The 27,878-nt window shown below is 58.7% G+C and overlaps 1 protein-coding gene and 1 long non-coding RNA gene across 3 annotated transcripts in view; one reads left to right on the top strand and one right to left on the bottom strand.

Moving 5' to 3' along the window:
* Positions 1 to 4,190: 4,190 nt before the first annotated feature.
* Positions 4,191 to 7,138, top strand: LOC118981921 (uncharacterized). Its single transcript, XR_005065434.1, has 3 exons — positions 4,191 to 4,707; positions 5,501 to 5,651; positions 6,244 to 7,138. It is a non-coding gene; the product is annotated as an uncharacterized LOC118981921 (long non-coding RNA).
* Positions 7,139 to 7,253: 115 nt separating this feature from the next.
* Positions 7,254 to 27,878, bottom strand: part of PSD4 (pleckstrin and Sec7 domain containing 4) — a 32,154-nt gene continuing 11,529 nt past the window's right edge. Inside the window, exons 1-17 of one of the 2 annotated variants that reach the window (XM_037038778.1) lie at positions 26,802 to 26,941; positions 19,656 to 20,665; positions 18,569 to 18,685; positions 18,213 to 18,291; positions 17,365 to 17,746; positions 15,187 to 15,363; positions 14,628 to 14,708; positions 14,398 to 14,510; positions 14,134 to 14,192; positions 13,859 to 13,948; positions 12,801 to 12,844; positions 12,317 to 12,477; positions 11,233 to 11,303; positions 10,955 to 11,118; positions 10,334 to 10,478; positions 9,943 to 10,086; positions 7,254 to 8,838 (exon numbers count right to left, since the gene is read on the bottom strand). In XM_037038778.1, coding sequence (XP_036894673.1) covers positions 8,581 to 8,838; positions 9,943 to 10,086; positions 10,334 to 10,478; positions 10,955 to 11,118; positions 11,233 to 11,303; positions 12,317 to 12,477; positions 12,801 to 12,844; positions 13,859 to 13,948; positions 14,134 to 14,192; positions 14,398 to 14,510; positions 14,628 to 14,708; positions 15,187 to 15,363; positions 17,365 to 17,746; positions 18,213 to 18,291; positions 18,569 to 18,685; positions 19,656 to 20,558 — 2,988 coding nt within the window. In that variant the 5' untranslated portion in view covers positions 20,559 to 20,665; positions 26,802 to 26,941 and the 3' untranslated portion in view covers positions 7,254 to 8,580. Of the gene's footprint in view, positions 8,839 to 9,942; positions 10,087 to 10,333; positions 10,479 to 10,954; positions 11,119 to 11,232; positions 11,304 to 12,316; positions 12,478 to 12,800; positions 12,845 to 13,858; positions 13,949 to 14,133; positions 14,193 to 14,397; positions 14,511 to 14,627; positions 14,709 to 15,186; positions 15,364 to 17,364; positions 17,747 to 18,212; positions 18,292 to 18,568; positions 18,686 to 19,655; positions 20,666 to 26,801; positions 26,942 to 27,878 lie in introns of those variants that run through there. The other variant, XM_037038788.1, reaches the window with a different exon arrangement.

The following is a 27,878-nucleotide window of genomic DNA, read 5'->3' as shown; positions in this document are numbered from 1 at the left end:
AGAGGCTTCCTGGAGATGTGGGGCAGGGGCTCAGGTCTCCTGCGGGTGGGAAGTGGGGAGCTGGGTCGGGGAGGGAGGTGGCCCAGCTCCTCCATCTGTGCCCATGGCAGCCGGCCAGGCCGGGGAGTGAGGCGCTGCCTGCGGCTCTCCCAGGGAAATGTGATTTCCCGGGAGTGAAGCGGACTGTGCAGCGTGGAAATTGGCTCTTTTCTGAGTGAGCAGCGGCTGCTGCGGAGTCTGTGGGCTGGGCCGCGGGAGCCGCGCTGGCCCCTGGAGTGCGCTGGGAGCAGCCATGTGCTGAGAACTCATTAGGGATAAATCAAACCGGCAGCAGCATGGAGCCAACACTGTGCCCCCTCCATGCCCAAGACCCCCACTGCCCCCAGTTCCTCCCCAGCCAAGCTACTGCCCCTGTTGGAGAGCCCAGGCCCACACACCAGTCAGACACAAGCCACCCCAAACCCAGGAGCTAGCTTGGAGGAGAGATGTATGTATTTACAAACAAATGTTTGTTTGCTTTATGTTTGTTTGCTTTTGGGGGGTGGTGCCATGGGTAGCAAGCTCAACTGACAACAAGGACCTTCCTTGCTAGGAGCCTGGACTGGGAACTCACCTTCCCACCGCCTCATCTTTCCACCACGCTCCAGCTGCCTTTCACACCTGCCCCTGCCTCCTGGGCACGTGAGGGGAGGCCCTAGCCGTGGCCCGCGTGGATCCCCCCCTCCCCACTGAGGAGGACCTCACTGCCACCGCACAGAAAGTGTCTGCAAGGGAGGAGCTGGGTCTGAATGGAAACTCAGCTCCCACCAAAGGGAAAGAGACGGGGTAGAAAGAAGGGACAACTCCTGGCAAAACGGGTCGGGGAGGGGCTGCTCCACCAGCCATTTCAGGGACAGGGCGGTGGGGGTCCTCAGAGCCTGTTCATCACAATCATTGTATCCAGCCGCTGTCACTAGGTCCTCACCTTCGTCCCCCATCCCCCTGCTAAAGAGCCTGGGCCTGGACCTGGCACCCTCCCCACTGGAGCCTCCTGGGGCCCCGAGTTTCCTCAGCTGTGAAATGCGAGGCTCTGGTCAGGATGCCGCGAAGCCCAGCACTGGGCCTCCACAGTCACCTGGGTCAGTGGAAGGCAATGCAGCCTCGTCTGACTGGTTCAGGTATGAGGCCCTCCTTCTCCCAAATTCCCCAGGTAATTTTCCGCTAAACCATAGGCAAAAACCACATTCTCACACTTGGAATCCCGTCTCTGTTTAGGGTGGGGTGAGGGCCCGAGGGTGCCGCTTCAGCTGGCTGAGTTACAGCCAGGCGACGAAAGCCTTCCAGCCTGGGGCAGACAACAGAGCCCACTGGCCACAGTTACTCTAGGCTGGGCTGGAAAAGTCACACTCATTCATTTGGAAGTCTCGAGTAAACCACCTACTGTGTGCCGGATCCAGTAGGCAGCCAGAAGAAAGCAAGATGAATCCAGCTGGGTTAGTATATCCCCCTCAAATACAGTAAACCAAAGACAAAATGAAAAAGCCCTTGGAATTTAAAAACGAGACTTTCATGAAAGTCACTCACAGAGCAAGGTGGGACAGTGATGACAGGCATGAGAGGCGTGACAGGAAGTACTGTCGGGGGTCAGGTGGTATTTGCAAAGCCCCTCAGGCCCGGGCCTTTCTCTGCCATTCCCAGCTTCTCCAAGGAGCAGCCACTGGGAGCCGACCACAGACTCTGAGCCTCAGGCCTAAAGTCCTCCTGGGAAAGGGCTTCCCCCTGTTTCGGGGTCTCAGGGAGGGCGGTGGACAAGAAGCACGTGTCCTTTCCCAAATACCCGCTGCCTTCACCGTGGCCACCAGCTCAGCCTGGCCCCAGCCTGGGCACCCAGACGGGGGCTGCACTGGAGGGCTTGGGCCTTTCTCAGACAGTGCGCAGGGAAAGCGGAGAGCTTCCCCGGGCCTTAAAACAGGGCAGAAGTTGCCCCTTCCTACGTGATCTTGACCGGTCCCCTTCTTCCCACCACAATACCCTCCTCGTGAGGCTGGGACCAGCTCAGCCATGTGGCCACAGGTCCAAGATGCTGAAGGGAAGAGGACAAAGGTCCTGGGTGGGAAAGAGGCACAGGAGGGGGGCCCAGTGCATGGAGGTGGAAACTCAACTGGCTGTGGGTTCTGGTCTTGGCTCTTCCTCCTCATAAGCTCCAGCTCAGGGGTGGTGACAGTGATACTGGCCTTGGGGACAGGCCTCACCTCCTTGGTCCCTTCCTCCGTCTGCATTTCCTCCAACTCTACTTGGAGGCTGGAGGGAGGGCCCGGGGACTTCGATACCGTGGGGTGAGCGGGTGCCCCTCCCACAGCAGCCAGCCCAGGGTGGGAGCTGGGGGTGGCCCAGACCAGGCCCGAGGCTCAGGACCCATCTGGGCATGTCTCCCGCTAAGGAGGGGCTGAGGTGGGGGAGGGGAGGGCGGGGAGGTGAATAAATAATAGGAAATAAAACTTCATGAAGCAGAAAATAAAAGGCAGATTATACAGATGTGGCAATTTGAAGGATCATTGCCTCTGTCCTCTTTTTAACTGCTGCATCTGGAGTTTTGAAGCTGCTTATCCTCGCCCTCCCTCCTCCAGGTCCCCGCCTGGCCGGAGGCCCCCACAGGGCCAAGGCACACTTGGGGACAGCACCTCCAATGGCTCAGCTGCTGGCATCTCTGAGCACCACGAGAGAGAGCCAGGCCCTGGGTGCGCCCTTGGGGCCAGGCAGTGGAGGAAGGTGGGCGGGGTGAAGCCCTGAGAGAGGGTGGCTGAGTGAGGAAGGGGAGCATCTCGGATCGTAGGGTGTGGGCGAGGATGAGGGTGGTTACGGGGGCTGTGGACAGGGCAGGGGGACAGAAAGAAGCCCGGTGATCAGAAACAGGGTGAAGATTGGGGTTGGCAGGACCAAGGGTCCCCCTTGCTAAGGGGGTTTGGAGGAGGCTTAGTTGGACAGAGCTGTCTAGACCTGCGTGTCTCAGTGCAGGCAGCTTCTTTCTCGTCTTCATCAAAATTCATTTGTTAAGCCCCAGTTTGACACTGTGCCAGGTGCTATATAAACAGACATGGTCCTTGCCCTTAAGGAATTTCCAGCCTAAGACACACACACACTGACGTTTTGTTTGTCTTATTTTAAATATTAATGTATTCTCCACTTGCTCCAGAGAGGGCCTGAGACAGCTCACAGGAAGTACATGCAGTAAACCAGCAAAACACTACTGAGAAACGAAGCCCCAGAACCACAGGATGCACGCGGGGAGGGGTCTGGTGAGCCTGAGTGGCCTCAGGGGTGCTGACCCTGGGCCTGAGTCTCCTTCTCCGTGGCTGCTCGGTCACTTAGCTGATTCATTTGCTGGACAAAGGAGTTACTGCTTCTTTGTGCATGTTCCTTCCAACCCTGTCCCTGTCGCACCAGATAGGCACAAAGTGATCAGGGAACAGAAGCTGCTGCCCCACACCAGAGGTGAGGTGGAGGCCTCTCTGGCTGCAGCCTCCTACCATCCTGGAGGGCTGTCCTTCAACGCAGTGGGCAAATGGTGATCACAGAACCATGCCTACGAACAGGGAGTCGGGGGGACATGACACTTAGTTCAGACTCAGGTATAACAAGTAACATCTGCACAGAAACTGACTACTTCCACGTCCTGCAGCCAGAATTGCAGGTCTGATGTTCAGAGCAGAGATGGGGCGGCAGGCTTAGACAAGGACGGTCCCCAGAAGTTCCCCGAGGCCCTAAGGACAGCAGCCCCAGTGGGAAGGCTGAGTTCAGGAGGAGTGAGGAAGAAAGGCAGAGACCAACGTGCGAGCACAATAGAACATGCAAAGTGCTAGGGCCAGGGAGGGCAGAGCCTGAGGCCCAGGGTGGAGCCCAGGGTTTTCCACCCGGGGTGGCACGCCCTTGAGGGGAGGGCTTGGGGACGCAGCAGATGCAGACTGCAGAGTTCCCACCCTCAAGAAGCTGTGTTCTCCTGGGAGCAGAGAGGGCAAAGGTTGGGAGGGGCAGGGGGGCGGGTAGAGAGCCACAGACTTGGTGTGGTGGAGAGTGGCTGGGGAGCAGGGCTTGAGCAAGGCTCCTGCAGGAGCTTGCATCGGGATGTCAGTGGGCTTCTCCTCTTCCCTCTCCTGGGAGGACCTGGAATTTCTCCACAGCAAGTCCTAGCCCCTATCCTTTTGGGAATTACCTGAAGTTCCTTAGCCTAGTGATTGGCTCAGAAAGGGGCCATGGCCCAGGGTAGGTTGTTCAAAGAAACTACTCCTGGACTCTAGTTTGCGCCCTCCAAAGAGCAGATATTCTCTGTGGGCTGGACTTGCTCCCAGAAGAGGGGGTCCTGGGTCTGGGCCATCTCGGTACCACCAGGGGGCCATTCCTGCCTCCTAAGCCTGGGAGATGGAGCCCGAGGAGCCCCAGAGTAGGCCTCACCCAGCCTGGATACAGACCTTCTAATTATTGGAGCCAATCACTGTCCTTTCCTGCTAAAGCCCAACCGAGTGTTGTGACTTGTAGCACCCAGGCAGGCAGAGTCGTGTGCAGAGGCCCAGCTTCAATCAGGATCACATGTGTGCGGGCACAGCCCCAGCCCGAGCCCAGAGGTGAGGTGAGGACTACAGGGCTGAGAACTAATAGCTAACCCTCCTGGCCAGGCATTGTTCTCAGGTGTTTATTGCATAACTTCACTTAATCCTCCAAGGGCTGTGTGAGGTAAGCAGTGCTATTATCTCCTTTTATAGGGAAGGAAATGGGAGCAGAGGAGGCTAAGGCACTGGCCCCTGGGCTGACATGAGGGACAGCTGGACTTGCTCCCAGGCAGTTGACTCCAGGGTCTGTAGGTCAGACAGGCCACGTGGCCGACAGGCCAAAGGTCGCCGAGGGGGGGAGGAAGATGAATGTTGAGAAGACATTGGAGTTGATGATGGAGGGTCATCAGTTGGCCCCTCTTGGCCACCCAAGAGGTGGCATTTTAGGGAGGGGTGGCGTGGAAGCCAACTTGCAAGGTGTGAATGGGAGCCAGGAGCCAAATGAGGGAGAGAAACAGCTAGAAAGACCATCTTTTTCTTCATGATGGTGATACTTAAGGTGTTTGCAAGGCAAGGTAGTGAAGGGGTGAAGATTAGGCCCGAGGACCTAGCCAGGACCCCCAAGGGAGACAGGCTGGGGGCGTGCAGAGAAGTGGGTGGGCTGTGTGAGGAGGGCTCAGGGCGGGGTCAGTTAGAGGAGTCGGAGAGCACTCCTTTCTCCAGAGAGGGAAGAGGAAGGGACAGGTAAAGGGGTGAGCCACGGTTAAAGGTGAGGGACACCAGCACCCAGAAGAGCTGGAGGCAGAGGTGTTGGCAGAGGCGCGGCGGGGAGAGCAGGGCCTTCAGGAAACCTGGAAGTATGCGGGAGCACACGGGGTTGGGGAGGAGGGGCAGGGGTGGGGCCGCTACATTGTCGCAAGACTCCAGGCTGCTGTTTTCCTCTCCCCCTTTTATCTCTGACCTTGGACTTTCGGGAGAGCTGCACTGATAGCACAGGGCATCTCCAGCCATTTTCGGATTCTGCCGGCTGGCCGGACACTCTCAGGTCATCTTGCCTTCTCAAAGCAAGGCTCCTCCCAGCGCTGAGCGCGCCCTCTACCGGTGGAGAACTGCACTCCCGGGCTTCAGGTGAGGGCCCTTAGGATCTGGCCTCAACCCCCTTACCCCGCGCGTCCCTCAACCTGCCTCCCCACACCCCAGCCCAGCTCCTTCCAACTCAACACACCCCCTTGTCTCCATCTGAGTCTGGGCCCCCAGAGAAAGGACCCAGGCTGAGGCCTTAGTGACATTTTGTTCTTCCCTGGTGCCCGGCAAACAGCAGACTAAGGAGGTCATCAACGGGAAGCCAGATGGAACAGAGATGCAGAGAGACAGGGAAGAGTTTATGTCAGGGTTCCCACCCAGGTCACGGCAGCTCAGGGCTCTGGAGCCTGTGCTCCCCTGGGTGGGAAGGAGGAACTGAAGACACACTGCCACCAGCCTGCAGAGGCCGAGCTCCCCTCTAAGAAACTGTTCCCCCCCCTCCTGCAGAGATGGACCAACCCGCAGCCCGTGGGAGAGTGTGGAGGCTAGGTCAGACATACGTAGGCTTGTGGGCCTGACCTGCCCCACACCCAGGACTGGGGTTGTTTCCACTTCTGGAGGTTACCTGGGACAGTTCTATGGGGAGCTCTGGGCTGTCCTCCTAAGGCCCCAGACGTTTTTTCCCTCTCATCTGCAGGATGATGTTGAACAGCCATGATGTTGTCTTGCCCTTTGCAGGGTAGAGGTATCTGCGGGATGCAGGAGGCCTGGCCTGGGCCACTCCTGGTTCTGGCTATGGCAAGACAGACTGACTTCCTGCTGTCGGTGAGCCAGGTGCCGCAGCAGACACTTGGGCCCAGGAGCCAGGAAGATGCAAGCCTGCCTCCCAGTGGCCACCTGCTATAACTGCAGCCCAATACCCAAGTCTCCACCCCGCTGGCAGCACTGGCCCAGGGCCTGGGCACCATCTGCTGGCTCTGCAGGCCTCACGTGCCCAGGTAAAAGGAAAGTGCCAGTTCTGTATGAGCAGAGAAGCATGAAATGTTACACACGTGCACACATGCAGACGAACCTCTGCCTTTTATGCTGGTTTCAGAAATAAAGATACATGCTCGGTGAGGTCAGATAACTCATCCGAGGCCATTTAGCTTAAGTGTCAGTCCTGGCTCAAGTCATGTTCACCCGACACCCAGCCTCCGCCTCAGTAACACGAAACAACTGAGCTCTGCTGTGCGGTTACCTGCCCCGCACGTCAGAGTTACCCAGGGCCCGTGGGAGTGCACATCCACACCCCGGGACTAACCCTACTGAACCAGAACCCCTGGGCACAGGCAGGAAGGTGCTGCAGCTCACCTTCACAGCAAGGTGATTGCTTCTGGGCCACCAGCAGGGAACCAGAGGGCAGGATTGTTGCTTCCGGGGAAGTCAGGGACATGCTCAATCATTTTTGAGTTCCTTAGCACGGGCCCCTGAATTGGTCAGTATTACTTGGGAAATGAATGAACGCGTGGGTGAGGTCCCCTCCAGTGACAGCAGATGTGCTGCACACAAACACATGGCGCTCTACGCACAGGCACAGGCATACGCACACACAGAGACACTCACTGACATCCTGTGCCCGCCACGCAGAGGGGGTCCGGCCTGACAAACTCCAGGTGGCCTCAGATGCCCAGCCCTCCCATCCCCACACACTTGTGCACACCTTTCTTCACTGACCTGTATTTATTGCACACCCATTGGGTGTATGGCTCAGCCCCAGGCCCTGGTCAGATGCCTCTGACCCCCAAGGGCCAGCCCCACTTGGGGGAGTTGCAGGCCCCAGGGCTGGTTACAAGCACGGACATGAAGGGGAGAAGGAGGCCCAGCAGGGAGGCTGGAGAGGCAGCGCGCCAGCCAGCAGGCAGCAGGCGGGCAGCAGAGCGGCCCCTTTTGGCGGCAGCCTGTGGGCACACTTGGCTGAACAGAGACAATGGTGGCTGTTCCTCCAGCCCAGCCTCCTTCCCACAGGCACAGCCTCAGGTCCCTGAGTGTCCGGAACTCCCACCTGCCCCCTGCCCCAGAGAACAGGCTCAGCTGGGAGCAGCCAGAGGGCAGCTCAAGGGGACTTCTCAGGGAGGGCAGGGGTGGGGGGGCGTGGTGGCCCTGGGGAATGAAGCTTTAAGGAATGAGGTGTGTGGGAGGGGTCTGGTCCTCACACTCTCCTCAGCTGCATCTCCTTCCAAGACAGCCCCCAGGGGGTGGGTCACCACCTCTTATGCTCAGCCTCCCCAGGGAGCTGAACTCTTTCCTGGCCTTAGGGACACAATGATCCCTCGTCCAGGGGTCCCCTAGGACCCCCACCACTTTGGGGCCATCGGCCCCATTCCATTGACTGGCATTTGGGCATGGGAGGTGGGACACTCTCAGTTGCTCTGGTGCAGGGCCCACTGTAGGGAAGGGGAGACAGAGGAGCAACTCCAGCGTCAGTCAGCTTCCCTGTGCCCTGAGGCCTGCCTGCCTGCTTAAATGCTGTCCCCTCCCAGGGCAGGGCCAGAGTGACCCTGCTCCCTCAGTCACCGGAGAATGGCTGGGGTCTTCCAGGGCCTCTTCCAGTAGGTCACCTGATTCCCAGAGCAAGACCACCCCCAGGACGTAACTGCCCAGAGGCCTCCGCTGCCCCGGCCTCTCCAGGAAGCTCAGGGCCCATCCTGCTCTGCTTCTCGAATGAGTGCTAAGATGCTCCCAGGCTCAGGAAACACAGCCACTCTGGATTTTGGAGGAGTGGAGAGTGACGTGGGACAAACTCCAAGGGTGGGGCCAAATCTTTGGCTTCCCTCCTCCTTCAGGAGGGCCAGGGACAGGGACAGCGAAGGACCTGCCACAGTGGGGCAGGCGGAGCAATCCTGGCAAAGCTCAGAGAGGGAGACGGGCTGCCCTTCAGCAGGGAAGGGAGGGGCCTCACCCTGGCCATGGGGCCACCGACAGGGGCTTCCCAGAGGGTTCCACCCCAGGTCCACCTCAGAGCAGGGGCCAAAGTCTGTGAGGTGACACTGCTTCACAGCTGATGGCGGTTCCGCTTGGGGATAATCTTCCTGTAGGTTCTTCGCTCTGAGATGTTGCGCTTCACTTTGGCCGTGGTGGGGGCCTCATCCTGGTGCAGAGAGGGGCTTGAGTGGGACTTCTTCAGGCTGGGCTTGGGCTCCTGGGCATCTCCAGCCTCTCTCCCCAACTGCTCCTCCCACAGGTCCAGGTCATCTGAGGGGCAGTGCAGACGGGTCACCAGCAGGTGCATGTACATCTCATAGCGGGTTTTCTGCAACACACAGGTACCCCCACCTTAGCATCGCCTGGCTCCAGGTGGGTCGGAGGCTGGGGCCACGAGGGGCAGACAGTTCACATGTGTATAATGCTATGGTAACACAAACTTCTGCAGAAAGAGGACTGGACTGACAGCTAGCATCTGTGTTGTACCTACAACCAGTGTTATCTGCACAGTATTATAGTAACGCCGATGAGCCAAGCCTTTACTAACAGCCAATACCATGTGGTGCTGTAACTGACATCTCCCAGACACTGAAAGATCTGTGATCCACCAGGCAGGCCTCAGATCTGCACAGCACTGCACGCAAACAGCGTGCACTGAACCCTTGTTGAGTCTGAACAGCATTTTAACATTGGCATTTGGAGAACATGATGCCAATGGCTCTCATCTGCTCCACTCTCCCAAGGCCCCTGTAACTAGAACCTCCAGATATGGTTCCCAGTTTTCTCAGTGCTTTCCCACCCTCCATTCCACCAGGTCATCATCCCAGCCTGGGAGGTTGGGTGGGGCACACACCACTGACCCTGCTTATAAAGAAGGATAGGAAGCTTCAGCTACTAAAGATCCTGCTGGTCAGTGGCGAGGTGGGGCTAGAATTCTGCAGGCAGACCTAGGTCCTGTCAGAGAACTACCCCGGGGGCCTCTGGGAGGTGATATGCTCACGGCCATGGATGCGACAAGCCAGAGGGACGGCTGGGCCAGGCTGGGAGAGGGCAGCACTGGGGCCCAGTGTACAGCCAGCAGGGGACACTAGCTTCCCTGGACTCTGCCTTTGGATCACCTCTGACCCCTCCGTTGTCACAGTGCCCCTTGCCTGTCCTTGCTTCTTATGTCCTAGGATGTGTGCACCAAGGACACCTAGGATGTCAGGCCAAAGGAGAAATTGGGTAGGAGGTTGGGGGTTAAAACATTTTGAATTGGTCATTTCAGACAGGCGGCTGGTCTGTGGTCCCAGAACACGAGGACACACACCCCGCACAAGCACCTATATGCAGACATTGCACAGGAGCACTTCACGGGCCCTGAGAGACAGGGGTGCGGGGGCTGCAGTTCCGGATGCAACCACGAGGGGGAGGGCGTGAGCCGCCGTCTCACCTCGTGCTCCAGGTACTCCTTCCGAAGGCGGTATTCCTCCAGCTCCCGGCTGCGACCCCGCCGCTCAGGTAATTTCCTTTGCAAATCTAGCAGATCGTCGGAGGCGGCGTCCAGGCAGTTCTCATGGGATCGATGCTGCTCCTCCTTGTAGTAGGAGCCAGCAGGGGAAGCAATTCTGAACTTCCCGCTCCTTCCCGTTGCACAGCTCACCCCGCCCATTCCGTTCCCAGAGCTAGACCTGCAGCTTCATCCCCTTCCCGGGTCCACGTGTTCAGCAGCCCCTCCCGCTTCCCAGGGCAGGTGCTAGCCCCGCGCCCCTATCATCTCTGATCTAGTCCTCCTGTCCGTATACCCCCTTCCCTCACTGTCCTAATCCCTCCCGCGGACGTACCAGGGAGCTCTGGGCCGGAACCACGGGCAGAATGGGCCTCACAAACCGGCGCTGGGAGCCCACGGCCGCGGGGAAGGGCGGTGCGGAGTGCACCGCAGCGGCCAGGTTAATGCGCGAGATCCAGGAACTCATCTCCTTGGCGGTGCTGAGGACAGAAAGGCCGAGCATGGGTCCTGTGGCCTGTCACGCCCTCACCTCCCGTGTGATCACCGCAGTCCAGCAGCAGAGGCAGGACTCAGAGCCTCACAAAGCCAGAAGCCCTGCAGCCAGCAGAATGGTTGACCTCTTGCTGGCGGTTTTTCATTCATCAAAGAGGAAAGTCCAGGAAGGCAACAGATTTTATATCAAATGCCAAAAACACCATGTTAGTGACTTCCTGAAATCCTTTTCAGAACTGGGAGTCGGCTCTGGACTTACAATGAACAGATGCACAAGTACATTGGCAATGTGGGCCGTGGCCGCAGGGCAGGGAAGCAGGAGCCCCAGACCCCTTCCAACTGTGCCAAGTTGCTGATCAAGATGGCAGCTCCCACAAGGGCTGGGCCAGCAGCCACCAGAGGCGGCCAGGCTCAGAGGACAGGGAGCTGGGGCCCTGCTGCTTGCCATCCATCCCAGACTCACGGTGCCTGGAAGAGGTAGAGGCGCCAGTCAGCAGTCCGCAGCTGGAAGACGTATGGCTTCTTGGTGTAGTGGGTGGCCGGCGTGGCCAGAGAGTGGTGCACCCCCACAGGCTCGTCCACCAACTGCCCCATCAAATTCTCCCCCTCGAGGGCATGGTCCTCTTCCTGCCACAGGGCACAGAGGCTCAGAAAAAAGGGTTTCATAAGCTGCCCACCATTGCAGTCATTCTGGGCCCTTCCAACCCTCTCCGCCCGTCAGAGTGTGGAAACCCTTCCTACCTTCAGGAAGTAGAGGACCATCCCTCGAAGCAAAGTGTGGAACACCTTCCAGCCACGCTTGCCCCATGGCGCTGCTCCAGGAGCAGAACACACAGGTGGGTGTGTGCACCCCACCCAGACACACCCAGGCCCCCTCTCCTCACCCCTCACACCGGCTCCAGTACATTGCCAATGTACTCCCCCCCCCAACCCCCAGGTGCATGTAAGCACGCAGAAGCATACACACACAAACCACACAGTCACAAACAGGCACATACCCATGTCACACACAGGCAGTCACACATAGACACCAAAACAGATCGGAACTATTGACAACAAATTTGACGTTTGGACAGAACATCACCTCTCCTGATATACCCACCCACAAGCACAGCCTTAACTCAGACATCTTTCTGGTCCCTGCAAGGTGATCTCGACTTCAGGAACCCTTCCAGACAGGCACAGGGTTCATTCAAGCCCCTGGGCAGGAGGGAGCCTGCTTCCCTGTGGTCCCCCTGGCTTCGCACAGGGCCTGTGGAGTGCTGGAACCCTGGCCGGCGCCTACCTGACCTGGAGTTCCTGCTCTGGTTATGTTGCTGCCCTGCCCCAAAGCCCCAACCACCTGGAAAAGCTGCCCAGATGCAGAACTGGGCGATTTTGCCCAAATGTATCTCCCACCAATCTCTTCCACACACCCCATGTTTGGAAGAGACTATGCCAGCTCCTTTCTTGGGGGAAGGGCACCGTCTGACCAACTTCAAATATCCAGACCCTCAGGGTTCAGCTCGACGTCATCATTTCCCAGGAGCTGTACCCCTGCTGCCTCCTGCATCCCACCCACAAAACAAAACTCCAGACCTCGCTTTCCACCACACCCTGTACTGGATCCAGCCCTCCCTGCACCTCTCCGACACTGACAGGCTTGTCTGCTGTCTGCCTTAGCACAGGGGCTCTGGGGCAGGAGTGTTCGGTCCCTTCTGTGTCTTACACAGCGTCCAGCACACAGTCACCGTCGAGACTCTGTGCACACGTCGGCACGTGTCCCCGAGCGGAGCTGCTCAGCACCCCACACAGACAGGCCCACACAGCAGCAGCAGACACCCACTCTTCTTGCCGTCCACGTCGTGATGCATCTTTCGAGCCAGGATGCCCTGCTTATAGGTGGGCACCGTGGGGTCCTGGAGCAGCTGGAGGAAGGGGTTGTTCATCTTGCCGACTGTGGGCGACGGCCGGGCCTTCTCAGGTCTGGCTGTGTCTTCCTCATCCCTGAACAGAGAACCAGGCGGAGGTGCTCTCCGGGCAGAGGCCACCAGGCAGCACCCAGTGCCTCAGCACCCCCACCCTTTCTCTCTCATGGGGAGCCACGCCTCAGGACACCCCAAAAGAAATTCTTTAAAGCCAACCCACTAGTTCCTGTCATCCTCAAATCCCCTGCCTCTGGTTCCTCCAAGTCTTATCTGGGTGTGTCCACCATCTCAGACTGGCCCTGGGCTCTGAAGTTGTCCCTCTTTCAGGTAGGCCGGGGCTGGAGGAAGGACAGGCCCAGAGGTAAAGCAGGGGTGCGGGGAGGGGAAGGTGCTTTCACTTACACGGCCCACTCAAGCTTCTCGCTTCGGATAGACCAGTACAGGGCCTGGAACAGAGGCACACAGGTGGCAGGGTAGCCTCGGGCTGCAAGACCCGAACTCCACCTGGCCGAGGTCGGGTGGGTGCACGCTGCAGCCTGCCTTTCCCACCCCAGCACAGCTGCCCTCCTTCCTTGAATGGGAAGGAGCTCATCCACGCATCTAGCACGCACAGACACGCAACCACTAGAAACTGAGACAAGGTGACCACAGCTGTCCCAGTCCCTGCCTGAGCTCACTGAGGCCCGAGCTTGTTCTCTCCACGGGAAACAAATCATCCACACGCCATCCTGCCCAGAGGGAGCTGGCAGAGCAGGACTGGCTGCCTGATACCAGGGCCAAGAACTGTGGTGAATGAGTAAGTGAGGTGCCAAACTTTGGAATGACGCCATGAAGAGTACTCATGCAGACGCAGCCCATCAGCTTTGTGTAGCCCTGGGCACAGCTACGGGTGCCTGGCACGTAGTAAGTGCTCAATGAACGTTCACTGACTAGACAAAGGGACAAACGCTGTACTTGCTGATGAAAAGTGCAGTGTGTGCCCGGCCCTGCGCCGAGCACCTGACACCCTTCCTGTCATCATGATGACGACACTGTAAGTGGTTCTACCCGGGTGGGAACTCGAGTTGGCTGGGGGCTAGGTTGTCCACAACAAGAATTCAAACCCTGGAGCACCACGCTCCTGGCTCTAGACTTTTTCTTCTTGATGTTTTGCCTTTGTTCACTTGCAGAACCAAAACCCAGTGCTTCTCAGATTTCCCAGGACTAGGAATCACCTGTAAGCTTAATGACCACTTCGGGGGCCCCCAGCAGTTCAGGGGCCCTTGACCGTTCAGTAGGTCTGGGCTGGGGGCTGGGAATTTGCATAAGCTAACAAATCCCACGATGACCCTTCAGTCCCTTTAGGCCCCATCCTCTGGAAAGTGTGTGGGCAGAGCCAGGCCCGAGGGAACCAGGCGCCAGGCCCCAGGCCCCAGGCCCCAAGCAGGGAACCGTCCCATGAACAGTCCCTTGTACTGCACCTTCAGCAGCTCCTTGGGGAAGTTTCCGCCGTCCTGCAGGCCGTTCAGGTTGGTAATGAATTCCTGGCAGCTCATGCTCTTCCCAATGTTCTGTGGCCACGGGGAGAGGAGGGACAGCTGGCACCTCCCCGCAAAAGGAGAACGCCCAGCCAGCCACTCTGGACCCTTCTCCACTTGCTCAGGGCCTTTCCTGGCCCTGCCCCAGACCTCTGGTCTCAACTGCCCTTGTCTACGCCCTGCCTTGGGTCCCACAGGTGCGCTCCCCAGCCGCTCACCTGTCCGTGGAGGTCCGTGTTCAGGAGCATGATAGCACAGGTCAAGGTGTGTATGGAATCTGCCTCAGAGAGGGGAGAGTGGAGAGAAAGCACTAAAACGGAACTCTGCTTTTCCCCTGCCCCAACTGGGTGGGTGACTCCCAAATGCTTGTTTCTCCACAGCTTCTCCCACTCCCCCCGGCTACCACCCAGGGAACTCCCAAGTAGGCCTGGGGTCATGCCATGCCACCCTCCCCCACACCCCAGAGGCCCCTGCCCTCCTACCCACTGAGGAGAAGAGCCCAGGGTTGCACTGATGGAAGCGTCTGGAGAACTGGTAGAGGACTCGTTCCCGCTCCTGGGTCTCCCCGCTGAGCACCAGGGCCTGGAGGAAGCCCCTGGGAGGAGGGCCAGAATCAGGACAGCGCCCGGGCAGGATGGCCCACAGGCCCCAGGGCTCGGCCTGATTCCAGCCCCTGCCATCCCTCCTCCCCAGAACAGGCCCAAGGCATTACCGGAGGGCGCGGTCCAGGCTCTGGCCACCAAACTGGAAGAAGGACAGGTACTCCTGAGCCACAGCCCTGCTGAAGTCGTCGCTGAGGAGGGAAGTGGAGATAAAGTCCGGGCTGGGGCTCTGGGCAGGGCCGTAGGCACAGAGGGAGCCCAGGGCCTGCACACATCCTGGGACCCAAGAAGTGGGGCTGGGGGCCCCGAGCAAGGCAAAGGCCCAGCCAGCTGGACCTGGGGTCCAGAGAGGGCAAGGGGTGGCCAGGGTCTGGTCTGTACAGGCACCCGACCTCAGGCTGGGTGGGAGGGACCGTGCAGTCAGGGCAGGGAGGCAAAGGGCCGGTCCAGTGGCTCTAAACTGGGTCAAAGGTGTGGAGGCAATGACGCCAGTGTGACAGAGGAAGAGGCGGGCGTGGAGAGAGTACAGGGGAGGGGGCACGATGGGGAACAATGGGGGCAGAGGTCGGCAGTGGGGCAGAAGACCCAGGGACGGCTGGGGGCGGCCGGTGGAATGAGCCTGTGCTGCCTCACCCTGAAGCCCCCTCTCGCAGGCTCAGAGCCCCTTACTTCTTCCGCAGGTGCGCAGCGACTTCGGACTTCCGGAAGCCCTCCAGGCGGTAGAGGCGGGAGGCCAGGTCCCAGGCCAGCTTCTCTGTCCTGACGCCATTAGCCAGCTTGTCTGCAGCTTGCGGCCTCTGGCTCTCCTCTGGGGACTTCTCCAGAGGCACAGGGTCCTCAGGAAACCTAGAAAAGTCCATCCATGTGCTCAGACTCTGGAGGGGCCCTCAGAGAGCCTGCCCCTACTCCAGCTCCGGCTTCACAGCTAGATGCCCCAGAACCGAAAAAGGTGCAAGGATAAGTCAACAATAGGCAGCTAGACCGACTTCAGGAATGGTGAAGGCTGGGGAGTCAGGCGGTTTTGTCCCTCCCTGGCACCGTGATAACGAATGCTTTACCGTGGGAGATGGCCTGCTCTGAGTGAGCGCAGGCTGGCAGCCCCCCTAGCCTCAGAGGGGCTCTCAGAACTGCAGAAGCCACCACGCCCCACCTCTGCCTGACTGTCCCTCCACAGCCTGGTGCAGGGCACCCTCCGCGTGTGCATGCTCGTTACCCAGGTTCCCACGGTGAGGGACTGCGCAGGGAAGTGGCACTCATCATTACGTGAAAATTCCCCGATAAACTACCCCTTCTGGCCTGACTGGGTCAGCATTTTCGCTGGTAACTTCTCACGGCATCCCGAGGCTCACACATCCCCAGCAGGGCAGGTCGGACACAATGGAAACCAACCGAAAAGTAAAATTACAAATCTTCATAAAAAAAACAACCCTAGGATTTCACGAAGTCAGCGGCAGGAACGACGAGAGGGGCTGGGACAGCTGGGTCAGTGAACAGCTGAAGAACAGGGAAGAAAAGGGACACGCTCGTCCCATCTAAAGGGGACTGTTCGGAGAGTCAGCTGACAAAGCCCAAGAATACTTTACAAAATGCCCTCATCGGTCATTCCTCAAATGGTACCTAGACAGAGAGACACTTTACAAATACATACGGGCATGGGATTGGATACTGGGAATGACTGAATTGTATCTTAATAGAGCTGTTAATGCAACAAAAATAAACAAAACAAACCTCTTCGATCCCACTGTGAAAGTCAGGTGTGAATGAAAGACATGTATTGGGCCGGCAAGCTTGTGCCGGGGGAATTAAACCTCTTCTATTGTACTAAATATAAGATTATACAAACTTACTTATGGAATACTTACTATTGCTTGTCAAGAAAAGCCCCAATTAAACCTTTCGTCATTCACTATGAAAGTGTGGCTTCCGTTTCGGTGGATTTGCTTATCTTGTTTTGGGCTGAAGTGACCTTAAATTCGGCACAGTGCACTCTCCCTTAGCCGCCGAGAGGCCCCCCAGATTGCCCAGCCTCTGAGCACCTCCAGGGGTGGCAGAATCTTCCAGATGCACGAGGGGCTGGCTGTTTGACCCTGATACTGACTGATGGGCTCCGTAGCCGTCCCCCGGGGACACAGAGATGGGAGTGGGGTTGACCCTGCTGTCAGTACAACTTCGGGTCCATGACCTGAACCGTCGCTGGTCTCTTCAACAGGACCCCTCGTTAGCTCTCCGGAGAACAGAGCCCTTTCCTGAGCGGAGACCCCAGGGGCTGACGTCTTCACGCACCAGCCAGAGGGGCAGAACTAGGCTGGCTTCCCGCCTGGCCTGTTCGCACCTCTGGCCACAGGTCTGGGGTTGCTCCATCCTGCTCAGGGCCCAGGCCGTTCCCTTGGTCCCACTCAAACCTCGCCTGGCGGCTCCAGCTTTCCCTGAGATCTGAGCCAGCTCCCCGGGCCCAGGTTCTTAGACCAGTTTCTCCCAGATGCCTCCTCAAATTCAAAGCCTGTGAAAACCACATCACGTGCTCTGACCTCCCGCACCCCAAACCTACCTAGCACAGCTCCCATCTCTCTGGGCACTTGGCCCTGGTCAGGTTTCCTGGACACCACCCTGCCACTCCTGCTGTCTAGTTCTAACCAGGTCTTCTGGGGCGCTGATCAACACACTGAAATCCTCCCCATGTGGGTGACTCTCTGCTCTTTGGTTTCCGGTGCATTCAAACCCTCCTCAAAACCCAGCTAGTGCCTGGGCGTATAGCCCTGGCTTAGCTGACATTAGTGTGTTAAATCCCAGGAGGCACTCCTCCCGCTCCCAGACCAAGGCCTTCCAGCTCGCCAGGCCCACACTTACCCTACTGAAGAAGTCAGGTGCACAGTGGGCTGGACAGCTGTGGCATCTGTGGTGCCAGCGGGGCCCTCACTCTTCACTTCCTCCCCTGGGGCTGGGCCTTCTCTGGCCTCCTCTCTCTCCAAGGAACCAGGCTTTGCCCTATCTGTCTCCAGGAGTGAAGGGCAGGAAGTCTCCAGGGTCCACATGGGGAAGACGCTGCTGAGGTGGCTGCTCTGGGGCTGAGGTCTGTCCTCCTGGGAGGACACAGGGCTGGGCCTGGGGCTGGGGCCTCTATCCTCAGACTCAGGGCTGCTGGGCTCTGGCGCGGCATCTGGGCCCCACCAGGGGCCAGGGGCTGGGGTGCAGGGAGCAGGCTCCTGGGAACACTCAGCATCTCTATCGTCTGAGAAAGAGCAGGAGTGAACTGGCAGGGGTGAGCAGAGCAGCAGGCTGAGGGCCAGGGGGCCTGGCAGCGCCAGGACAGCTGTCCGCCTCCTCCCCAGGCTCCCTCCCTCCAGCTGTGCAGCACATCCCATCCCTCCTGTGGGCAGTGACCTCTCACATGCAGAGGCAGAGGGCATGGGGCTCCCATGACCCCAGCCCCAGGGCTCAGGAGTGATTAACCACTAAGAAAGATTCAGGCATCAAAAGTGCTGGGTCTCTTCATGTGTTCTATGAGATGGATATTTAAAACCCATGGTCCTGATGATGTCACAGAGGCAGCGGCAGGATTTAGCTCAGTCTGACTGGCTCCAACATGGCACAAGAGGACCCTTAATGACAGCCATGGACCCAGGAGTGACCTTTGTCCCACTCCGGATCCAAAGTCTCCCGCCACCCAATGTCCCAGACCCCACACTGGGTCTCACCTCTGTCCTGGGAGATAAGAGGCACCCAGGGCCAGGGAGGACCCTGTTCAGTCTGCCAGCCCTCAGCACCGGACAGGGCCTGTTGAGAGGCACAGGGCAGTCGTGAGCCCTGGAGGCCCTGAGAGGTGAAGGTGGGGTCCCAGCAGGGAGTGGGGTCGAGGAGAATGGCTGAGTTACAGGGCCCGCCCTCCCTGCTGCTCTCCCACCCAGCCTAGGCCCTGCATTCAGAGGAGGAGCCCCAGGCGGAAGAAGACCCGCGTCCTAGGGGTGCTGGGACGGAGCCCTGGAAACCACTGGGTTCCCACTCCACCTTTGCAGATGGAGAAGGTGAGGCCCAGAGAGGGGAAGTTACTTGCCGAAGGCTGCACAGGATGGGTAGCAGGGCCAGGGCCAGATCTGATATATCTTGTTTCCCAGGTCAGTGCTCTGTCCACGCAGGATGCTGCAGGATTGAAACTGCCCGCTAGAGAAATCTTAGAGGAGAAAAGGGGAGGAGAACGGTTTGACCCGGAAACAGTTCCCAAGGCCTTCCCACACCCACGAGGCCTCCAGGGCCTCAGGTCCATGCCCACTGATTTCTAGTCTTCCCTGCCCAGCATCCTCCCTCCCCGGCCCCCCTGAAGCAGCCCTGCAAGCTCTGAGGAGGACGAGGACAGGTCCCTCAGTCTTTTCTCTGACGGCCCCAAGGGCCCCAGAGCCAGAAGACCCGCCCACACTGGGACCCCAGATTGCGGGGGAGGGTTGACACCCTGCAGCACCTCTACTCTCCTGGTGACAGGTCCCCCGCTCTCTGGGACCAGGAGATTAGGGAGTCACAGCCCTGCTGGGCCATCTGGAATTTCCTTATCTCTTCAGCAGGGGCCTCCCTGGGAAAACTGTGCTCCCTATTGTCCCACACACTTGTCCGCATGACTCCTCTTAGCTGCTATCAAGGACCTCTGCCATTGTCATATGAGCTTGATCTACTGACACTGGGCAGGGAGGAGAAATGAAAGAAGGTGAGCTAAAAGTAACGAAATGCTGAAATCTCTAAGAAAAGAGAAGACAAGACTCTAATAGGACTCTCCTGCCAGGTGCAGGGGTCCCCTGGCAGCTGACCCCTGAAGCTACAGTTAGCAATGTGCTGGAGGTGGGAGGGGCAGAGTCTGAGAAGGGCCGGGAACAGGCTGCACCTGGAGGAGCCGCCAGACGCCACCCTCTGAGCTGGGGGGCTGGAGACACTGGAGGCAACGGCCATCACATTCAGGTGACATTGTGGCACTGGTAACATTTCCCATAATTCTGAAGGCTCCACTGACCCTGCCTTCCTCTTATGTTACCCCAGGTTCCCAAAGGGTCTGGCATCTGAAGAGTGTTCTGGGCCCAGTGACGGCAGAATAAGGCCGTCCTCCTGTGTCCCAACGCACAGCTCTGGGTTGGTTCAGTTCCCGGGGCCCAGCTTACCTCACTCTCGCCCAGGCCAGGCGGAACTGCTGGAGCCTGGTGGGTGGTGCCCAGTGCTGCCCGGAAGGAGGAGTGCAGTTTGTAGGTGGGCACAGGGAACGGAGGGGTGCTGTGCCCGCTAGAACCAGCCATGTGATCCCCTGAGTCTGGCTCATCTCCCAGTCCCCCTGGCTCACTGCCTCCCAGCGGAGGAGGCTCCAGCGTCTGTGGGCTCTCAGGCTTCACATCAGTGCAGGAGTCAGGGAACCTCCAGGAAAAGTGCTGTCTGGGAGCAGTGATGTCTGAGCAAGGGCTCCCCAGGAAGAGGGGGTTGTCGTGGAAGGCGCTCTCCTCCTCAGCACCCCACTCTGGGGAGGAGCCTGGAGTCTCCTCCCCTGGGCTTCCCAAGGCCAGGTTCACTTCCTCAGCTCTGCGGCTGCCTTCCCCGGAGGCCGCCTCCTCCGGTGGCCTGGGGTGGAGGCCTGAGTCCAGGGGGCTGGCCAGGTTGGAGGAGAAAGGGGGACAGTCGGCAGGGGCCCTGGGGATGCAGGATCTTAGCCCTGCCCTGAGCTCCTCAGTCTTCTCCAGCTCCTCCTCCAGGTCCAGGACGCACATCTGGGCCTGCAGGATACCTGCCCAGAACACCACTTGGGTCGACGAACTCTGGCTCTGCCGTGGGCCCCCTTGGGGAGACTTGCTCCCCGGGCCCTCGGGCTCTGCGCCACAGCCCCTGGGAGGAGCATCTTGCCTCGTGGAATCAGAAAGGTCGGATGCCCAGGTCTGTTCCGGGAAAGGGTTGGGCGGGTCCAGATGGCTGTGTGTTTCCCTCAGGTGCACTTGGCGGGGCTGCAGATTGTCTCCCAAACAGACACTGAGAACTTCCACAGGATTGGGGTGTTCGCAGAGTCTTTCGTCACCCATCATCCACAGAGAGCAAGTGTGCAGGAACCCCCAGAAGTGTCCACCTTCACAGTCTCATTTTGTGGATTGGGGGAGCACTGGCCACAAAGGCATCAGGAATCCACTCTGCCCTGGAAGCGCCCAAAGCAAATGCAGGTCAGCAAAGGGCTTCCAGCTCCTGTCTAGTGAGTCAGCAGTGTGGGAGTCCCTGGGCCCGGCTGAGGCGCATCGCCCTCCACAGCGGCGTGCTGCAGAAGTGCACCGTGTATGCATGCCCCCTGACCCTGCCATCTCGGCCACCTGCTCCAAACACACCCATCTGTGGGCTGAAGGTGGCCCGAGTGGCTTCGCTGAAAAAAGATGGACTGGCCAAACCAGACCCTCTCAGGGATCTAGACTGGAGAGTGGAGAGGGGGTTGGCAGCAGAAGGTGGAAATGCCTCAAAATAGCACAAAATCAGTGGCAAGCCAAAAACAACACATAAACCAAAGCACGTGGCAGCCAGAGACACAGACTAGAGTCAAAAAGGATGGAACAGAATCTCTCATGGAAGAAGTAGGCACCTAAGAAAGGCCACATATCTTTAGGGCCTGCATCCTTTGCAAGACTGGCCAGCTGGTCCGTACTTACAGCTGTGCAGCTCAGCCAGGAGGAAGCAGGTCCAGGTGCCCACTAAGCTCTAGGCTGGGCCTGGTCTCCTGGAGAGTGGATGCTTCCTGCAGGGAGGGGGAGGCTGGGGATGTGTGGCACCGGGGCAGCACCACACGGGCTCAGTGCTGCCCTGTGCACCTGCCGCAGCAGCTGCACCAGAGCTAGAGCTAGAGCTCGAGGCAGGGCCTTATCTGCTGCGGCCTATCTTGCAGGGCAGTTCTGGGGGAGGACTGCTTCTTCAGAACAACTGACCAGTTTTGCTCTCCTGGCCACTGTGCAACTCGCAACTGGACTGCCTCCAACTTGTACCAACTCTCAGGAAGTGTGAGATTAAGCAGACAGGCCCGTAGGACACGCCATTCCAGTCTGGAATGCACCCCTCGCCTCATCTCATCTTCTCTTATTTTCCCTTTGCCTCAAACCCCTCACTCATATATTTCTATCTTGAAGATTGTGTGTGCCTGTCATCTGTATGAAATATTTGGTAGAACAAGCGTATAAATACACTCAAATACACGCTGACAACCTGCGACTGTATGACTCACCCACCCGATGTCCCACCTTACACACTCAGTAAATGGGAGCCCAGAGCAGAAACCGAGGCCAGACAAGCCCTGTTGCTGAAGGCCCGGGCAGCCACAGCCTGGGCTGTGCCCCTGGCAGGAGGGCGCCTGCGGGAGGTGGAACAGGACCACCACGAACTGCAGCTTCTTATTCCTCTTGAAACTGTCCTCCCTCCAAACCCAACCATCCTCAAAAACAGAGTTCATTTCTGGGTTTCCATCTCTCCCTCAGTCCAACCTCACACACTTCACTTTTAGCAAGAACAGGCCATTGAGGGCTGATGGCCTCAGAGTTCTGAAGTTTCAGCCCCGGGAAAGGCCCTCATCCAGCCTTAGGACCCATTTATCGCTGGGTTCTCGGTCAACCCCTGCCCCCAGCAAACTGTGACCCCCATTTCTCATTCTCACTTGTGTATTTGATGCTCCGATTCAAACTCGTTGGAACTGTCTTTGCCTTTCCCTTGTCTCCCGGGGGTCTCCCAATCTCTTCGCTCAGCCCTCAGTGGTCATTCCAGGCCTTTCTCTCTACCCCACACCCCTCTCCTGAGCTACCGGCTGGGCATTCCGTGGGCTGCCCCCTAGCCTGGCTCCCTGCTCCCCAAGAAGTGGTCTGTTTTCTGCTCTCTGTCCTGTCCTGCTGAGAGACCTGCTGTGATCCTGTTTCCAAGGGGGTGGGAGGAGTGAGCTATACTTGGGCAATCCCTCTGGACTCCCTGCCCAGGCCCACCTGGTCGGGAGTGACTAAGAGGGAGCAGGAGGTGGAACAGCCTCACTGCAGCCTCCTGAGCACTGGAAACTCTAAGAAGACACATCTAAACTAGGGGAGGGGTGGGCAGAGGGGAAGGGAAGAGAGAAAAGCACCTGGTTTACAGGGACCTGAACACGGGCACTCCCAGCACTTTTCCCAGACCCCCGGGCCCTCCCTCCCTTCTGAGCCCTATTTGTGTAAGCTGCCCGCTCCGGGACCCTTCTCCAGTGTGTCCTCGCTCCTCCACCCCCCTGACCCCCCCGGAATGCATGCAGCTTTAGGAGTTCCTGTGGACCCCGGCTTGCCTCAGTGGCACCGCACCTCTGCTGTTGCTAGTGAATTCGCTTGACAGGAAAAGTTCAAAAGCCAGTAACGCAACAGAGATGTGGGCAGGGGGAGTGAAAGGGTGTCCTGTGACTTTCATACGTTCATTTTTGCGAACAGGTACTTATAAATAACTGTGTATATGACACAAAGCAGCCACACAGGTCAATGGTAATTCTACGCTGGACGCTGGCTTTGCGGCCCCAGAAGAAACCAGATGTTCCTTACAGGTTTTCAAGTGAAAAGGTCCTGAGAATAAAGAGCAGGGACAGTGCCCGAGAGATCTTCAGGGCTTGGAAGAGATGGGGGAGTCTGCGGAGGGGGGCCCGACGCCACAAGAGGACAAACAGAGAAACAGACCGAGAGACTGACTGACAGCAGTTGGTGGTGGCCCAGTACGCAGGTCGATGGGGTCATGACTCTGAACCAGTGAATTCAGCCTGCTGCACTGCACCCCTCACAGAGCACTCACCCAAGTCTCGTTCCCCCTCTCCCAGAACACACGCGCCACGGAGGCAGGCTCTCCCTCCAGGGGACCCACTAGAGACAGGCTGGGTGGCTGAATGACTTCAGCGACTGCTGACACCGTGCTCACTCCCACCTACACAGTTCAGGGCAGGGTATTTTGTTGTGCTTCCGTTCAGATTGGAAAAGTAACATTTGGTGTCAACTAAGAAGTGCAGGACCACCTGTGAGACGCAGGCTTACGGAGCTCGGCGGCGGGGTCCTGGCTCCATGTGGGAGCCGCAGCCGCGTGGCTGGGCTGCTGTGTTCTGCAAATAAATACACAGGATGCCCACCCCCATTCCCGACACTGGGGACACACTTGTGCTTAAAAGTTGTTCATTGTTAATCTGAAATGCACAGTGGGCATCCTGTGTCTCACGCGGCAGCCCTGCCCCACGGGCGTGGCCCAGGGCCACGTGGGGCCATGCACACGCCCCCGCCCCCCCCCCAGCCCCACTGCACACTCCCTCAGCCACTCCATGGGCAAGACAAGCCGTTCCATCTTCTCTTCCCACTAGTGGAGAAGCCGAGGCCCCAGTTTGAGAAACACGTGGGGAGCTCAGCAGGGAAGTAGGGTGGGGCCCTTAGCATCACTGTCTTCCCACCACCAACCAACCCCAGGGCATTCACAAATCCCTGCAGGCAGTCACTCATTCATCTGTTCCCACTGTCCAGGGCAAGGCCTGCTGGACTCAGGCACACTCCAGAGGCATTTGTGAGACCGAGGCTGAGGGACGGCAGGGTGGCCAGGAGGGACAGATCCTCAACAAGGTCACTGGAGGCCTGGGGAGCAGGAGTTGGGAGAAGAGTTGGCATCATGTGACCTTATGACCTGAGGGCCAGGCTGCCCAGGAGCCAACACTATCCTCCCTTGAAGCCCAGCACCCCGGGTTTGGGGAGACCTGTCCCCGGGTGCTCCTGCTTGGCCAGCGACCACCATGCTCGTGTGTGCTCCTGGCTCCCAGGGGCAGCTGGGCAGAGGAGACTGGAGAACCCACAGTGTCCTTGTTTGTGCCCTCTGCCCACAGAGTTCTGAGACCCTGCAACTGAGGGTGTAAGAAATATCTATCATCTACCTATTACCTGTTATCTATCTATCTATCTATCTACCTATCTCAGTCTTTATCTCTCTCCACCCCACCATCCTTTCCCTGCCTGTCCTCTCCTCCTCACGTTTGAGGACAAGTTCTGGGAAAAGTGGAATGGTTGTCTGGAATACAAGAAAATGCTTAAGCCCTGGAGACAGTGAGGGAAGGGCACAGAGGTGGAAAGTGGAGATCACTGTCTCCTGGGGCCATCGCTGTGGCCCCAGGCCCCCCTACCCCTCTGAGCCCAGGTGGCTGAATTCATTTCATGGAATTCCCATCTCGAGGGGTCTCTTTAGAAGAACTCTGCAGGGGCTACACCTGTGCCCAGCTGATGGGGTAAAGGACACAGAAACTGAGCTGGGGGACCAAGTGGATGCAATGCCCCCCACTCACTGCTGGCTCCACACCACTCTGGGAATCGAAGTAGTTTCCTTTTGACGTCAGGACGGGAGGGAACCCAGTTGGCACTGGGGCCCTGGTTTGGGGGAGTGGGTTTGCTCTTCCCCGTTGCGTGGTCACACAGCGTGTGCTCTGCCTGCGGGAGGCTGGGCACAGCCTGTCCCCAGGGAGAGGCGACAGCCTGGGCATTCTGCAAGCCTCACGCCCGAGGTTCACAGACTGCACTGAAATCCTAACTACAGCTGATCAGCCATTGGCTGGGTCAGAAACTCCACCTGGTTCCTCATCTGTCAAATACGGAAATAAGGTGCAGTAGGCAGGCTACCCCACTGGTCTGTTATAAAGTGGAGATGGGTCTGAGCGACCTGCTGGGCCTGGGCCTTGGTTGGCGCTCAGAAACACCAAGCCTTGCCCGTTGAACTCTGCTACTTTGAAAGTCCACTCAGAGAAGCAAAAATTAACAGCCTCCCAGAAAGCACAGGCAGTCCGGTGGGCACGCTCACTCGGCCGCCCCCAAGCCAGCCCCGAGTCTCCTTCAGGACTGTGTGTGTGTCTCTCCCTCCAAGCTTCCACTCAGCACATGCTCCTTCCTTTTGCTCTGAAATTTTTTCCCTTCCTATGGAAAAAGTAAAGGCTCCTCGCCTGTCCAGGGATGGAGGAAGTGACCAGTGTTGTCCCTGTGCAGCCCGGGCAGTAGGGGCCCCGAAGTGCTGTCCCTCGGGAGCCAAGCATGGAGCCCTCTGTCTGGGGCTGCAGGACTGAGGCCCGGCCCGAACCTGGAGACTGAGCACCGTGAGACCAGTGTAGGGCCGCCCCACTTCCTGCCCACACAGGAGCAAGCATGCAAATGTGCCGAGGAAGGGGGAGGCTCCAGGGGTGCTGAGGGGCCCAGTGGTGGGTGGGCTAGGACTGGGGCAGGAGGAAGGGTGAAAAGGGCAAAGAGGATGAGGCAAAGCACCGGCAGGTCTCAGAGCAGCTGCTGCCTGGGAGGGGCAGGGCACACGGGGAGGGCTCAGGCCTGGCTGTCTCCACACCCCTTCTTGGACCCCCCCCCCCCCTCCATACACAGCTCAGCAGCCAGGCTTGAGTCCTGAGCTGGTTCCTTATTTGTAGATGTCCTGGGAGGCTGGGGAGACAGGCCCATTTGAGGCCCATCCTTCAAACCCACCCCCACCCCCCCTCAGCAAAGGCCCCCAGCTCTGAGGGGACTAGTACTGGCTGATGACAGGTTGCCCACTCTAGCCTGTTGGCAGAGGAGCCTCCAACCACAGCACCTCCGGCTCTAGAACCAGGAGCAGTGTGAGAGGTGTTCCTCCAGGAGGCCGGCTTCGCCTTCAGGGCGCAGCTACAGCAGGAAGCCTCAGAGCGCCTCACAGGGACAGACAGTGACACGGCTTCTGCTGTCCATCAGGTCAACAGGGATAAAGAGAGCTGACCTGGCAAACTGGCAAGTCAGGTCTCTGCCTCTCACTGGCCTCTCTGGGAGCCCCCAAACAGCTGAGTCTGAGCTCCTGCAGTGACCACACCCAAAGCTCCCCCCCACCGCCCCCGCACCCCCCCCCACCTCACCCACTCTAAACCCAGTCTGTCTGGCCTCTTTCCCTTAAAGGTCGAGGGTTAAGGCTTACTTGAGCCCTAGCCCCTCCTTACAAGGGCGCCCGCTGAGCTCCCAGCCATAGCAATCGCCATGTACCCCAGAAACTTTCTGGGCCCCAACATTCGCTACTGCAGACCCAAAGGGCTGCAGCAAAAGGCAGAGAAAGGGCCAGATGAGGTGGGAGGGGTGAGAGAGGAGGGGGATGAAGAGAGGGAAGGGGCAGGTTGGGTACGACCCGGGCCAGGCGCACAGCTGGTGCACGGCAGGGCTCACAGGGCCTTTCTTTCTGCCCACCTGCTCGAGCCACTGCCCCAGGGCACACAGGACTCTCCCTGCCCTACTCTCCCAGCTCCGGCCCAGGCCCACCCCAAGCAGGCCCACCTCACTCACCTCCAAAGACCCAGGAAAGGACCAGTGAGCCTGGCCCCAGGGAGCAGTTCCTGCTGCACAGCCTGTCCGCCCCGTGAGTAGTGAATGTGGTGGCTGGAGCTTCCGACTTCCGTTCCCCGCACCCCCAGACACTCTTACCCCTCCCACTCCGCTCCCCTGGCCTCCCCAGGGCTCCCCAGCTGCTGTGCACCTCACACTTCCTGCCCACAAGACAGGAGCCTCCACTCCCAGGCCCAGCACCTCATGGGCCCTTACCCGCACCACCCCCCACACCTCAGCAATGGTCCAGAGAGAATCACGCCCTTCTTCCCCCAGGGCTTGGGGGAGAGAAAGGGGAAGGTGCAGGCCCTGGACTGTGAACAGGCCCCTCCCCTTCCTGCCTGTGGTTCTGTCACCAGGTTCTCATCTCTGCCCAGCTTGCAGTTCCCTGCAGGGCACACGGTGGGGCAGAGGAGGCCCTATGGGCAACTGTAATTTTTTGTTTTTAATAACAGACATTTCGATCTCTGTCACCTTATACAACTGTCCAGTCACCACAGTGCTCCCCAGTAGTGCCTCAGCCACTCCTTGCATCTATTTAAGAAGCATCACTGTAACCATTACACGGGACGCAGGTTCTGGGTGACAAAGCCACTGCCCAGGGCTGTGCAGTAGGGAAGTCACAGAGCTGGGGTTGGAGCTCCGTCTCTGACCACAGGAGCCACGTACTGTCCATTCCCCACGCTGAGTTCCAGATGTATTTCTGCCGAACACAGGCCACAGGTGTCCACAAGTGTGAGAGAGGTAGGGCGTGGGGAGTGCAGGCCATTCATTGTACCCACCTCGTTTCTCGACACAGCCTCCCTCTCCAGCTCTACTACCACCAACTTGTCTGCTGAGGATCCTGAGATGCCTGCGCCACCCCAGCTCCAGTCTCGTAAATCTAACTGCTCAGGAGACTCCTCCACTCCTTTCGCCTTCAGGCCTGGCTGCACAGCCTGCCGTCCAGAGGGCAGGGCGGAGGCTGCAGCCCTCCCCCAGCTGAGTCCCCCAGGGTGAGCATCCATAGAGACATGCCTACCGGACCTTTCTCCACCA

This window comes from Sturnira hondurensis, unplaced genomic scaffold (assembly GCF_014824575.4).
Source record: "Sturnira hondurensis isolate 20B ecotype Veracruz unplaced genomic scaffold, ASM1482457v3 Scaffold0002039, whole genome shotgun sequence".
Lineage (NCBI taxonomy): Eukaryota > Metazoa > Chordata > Mammalia > Chiroptera > Phyllostomidae > Sturnira > Sturnira hondurensis.
This window is presented reverse-complemented; position numbering and strand designations above follow the sequence as displayed.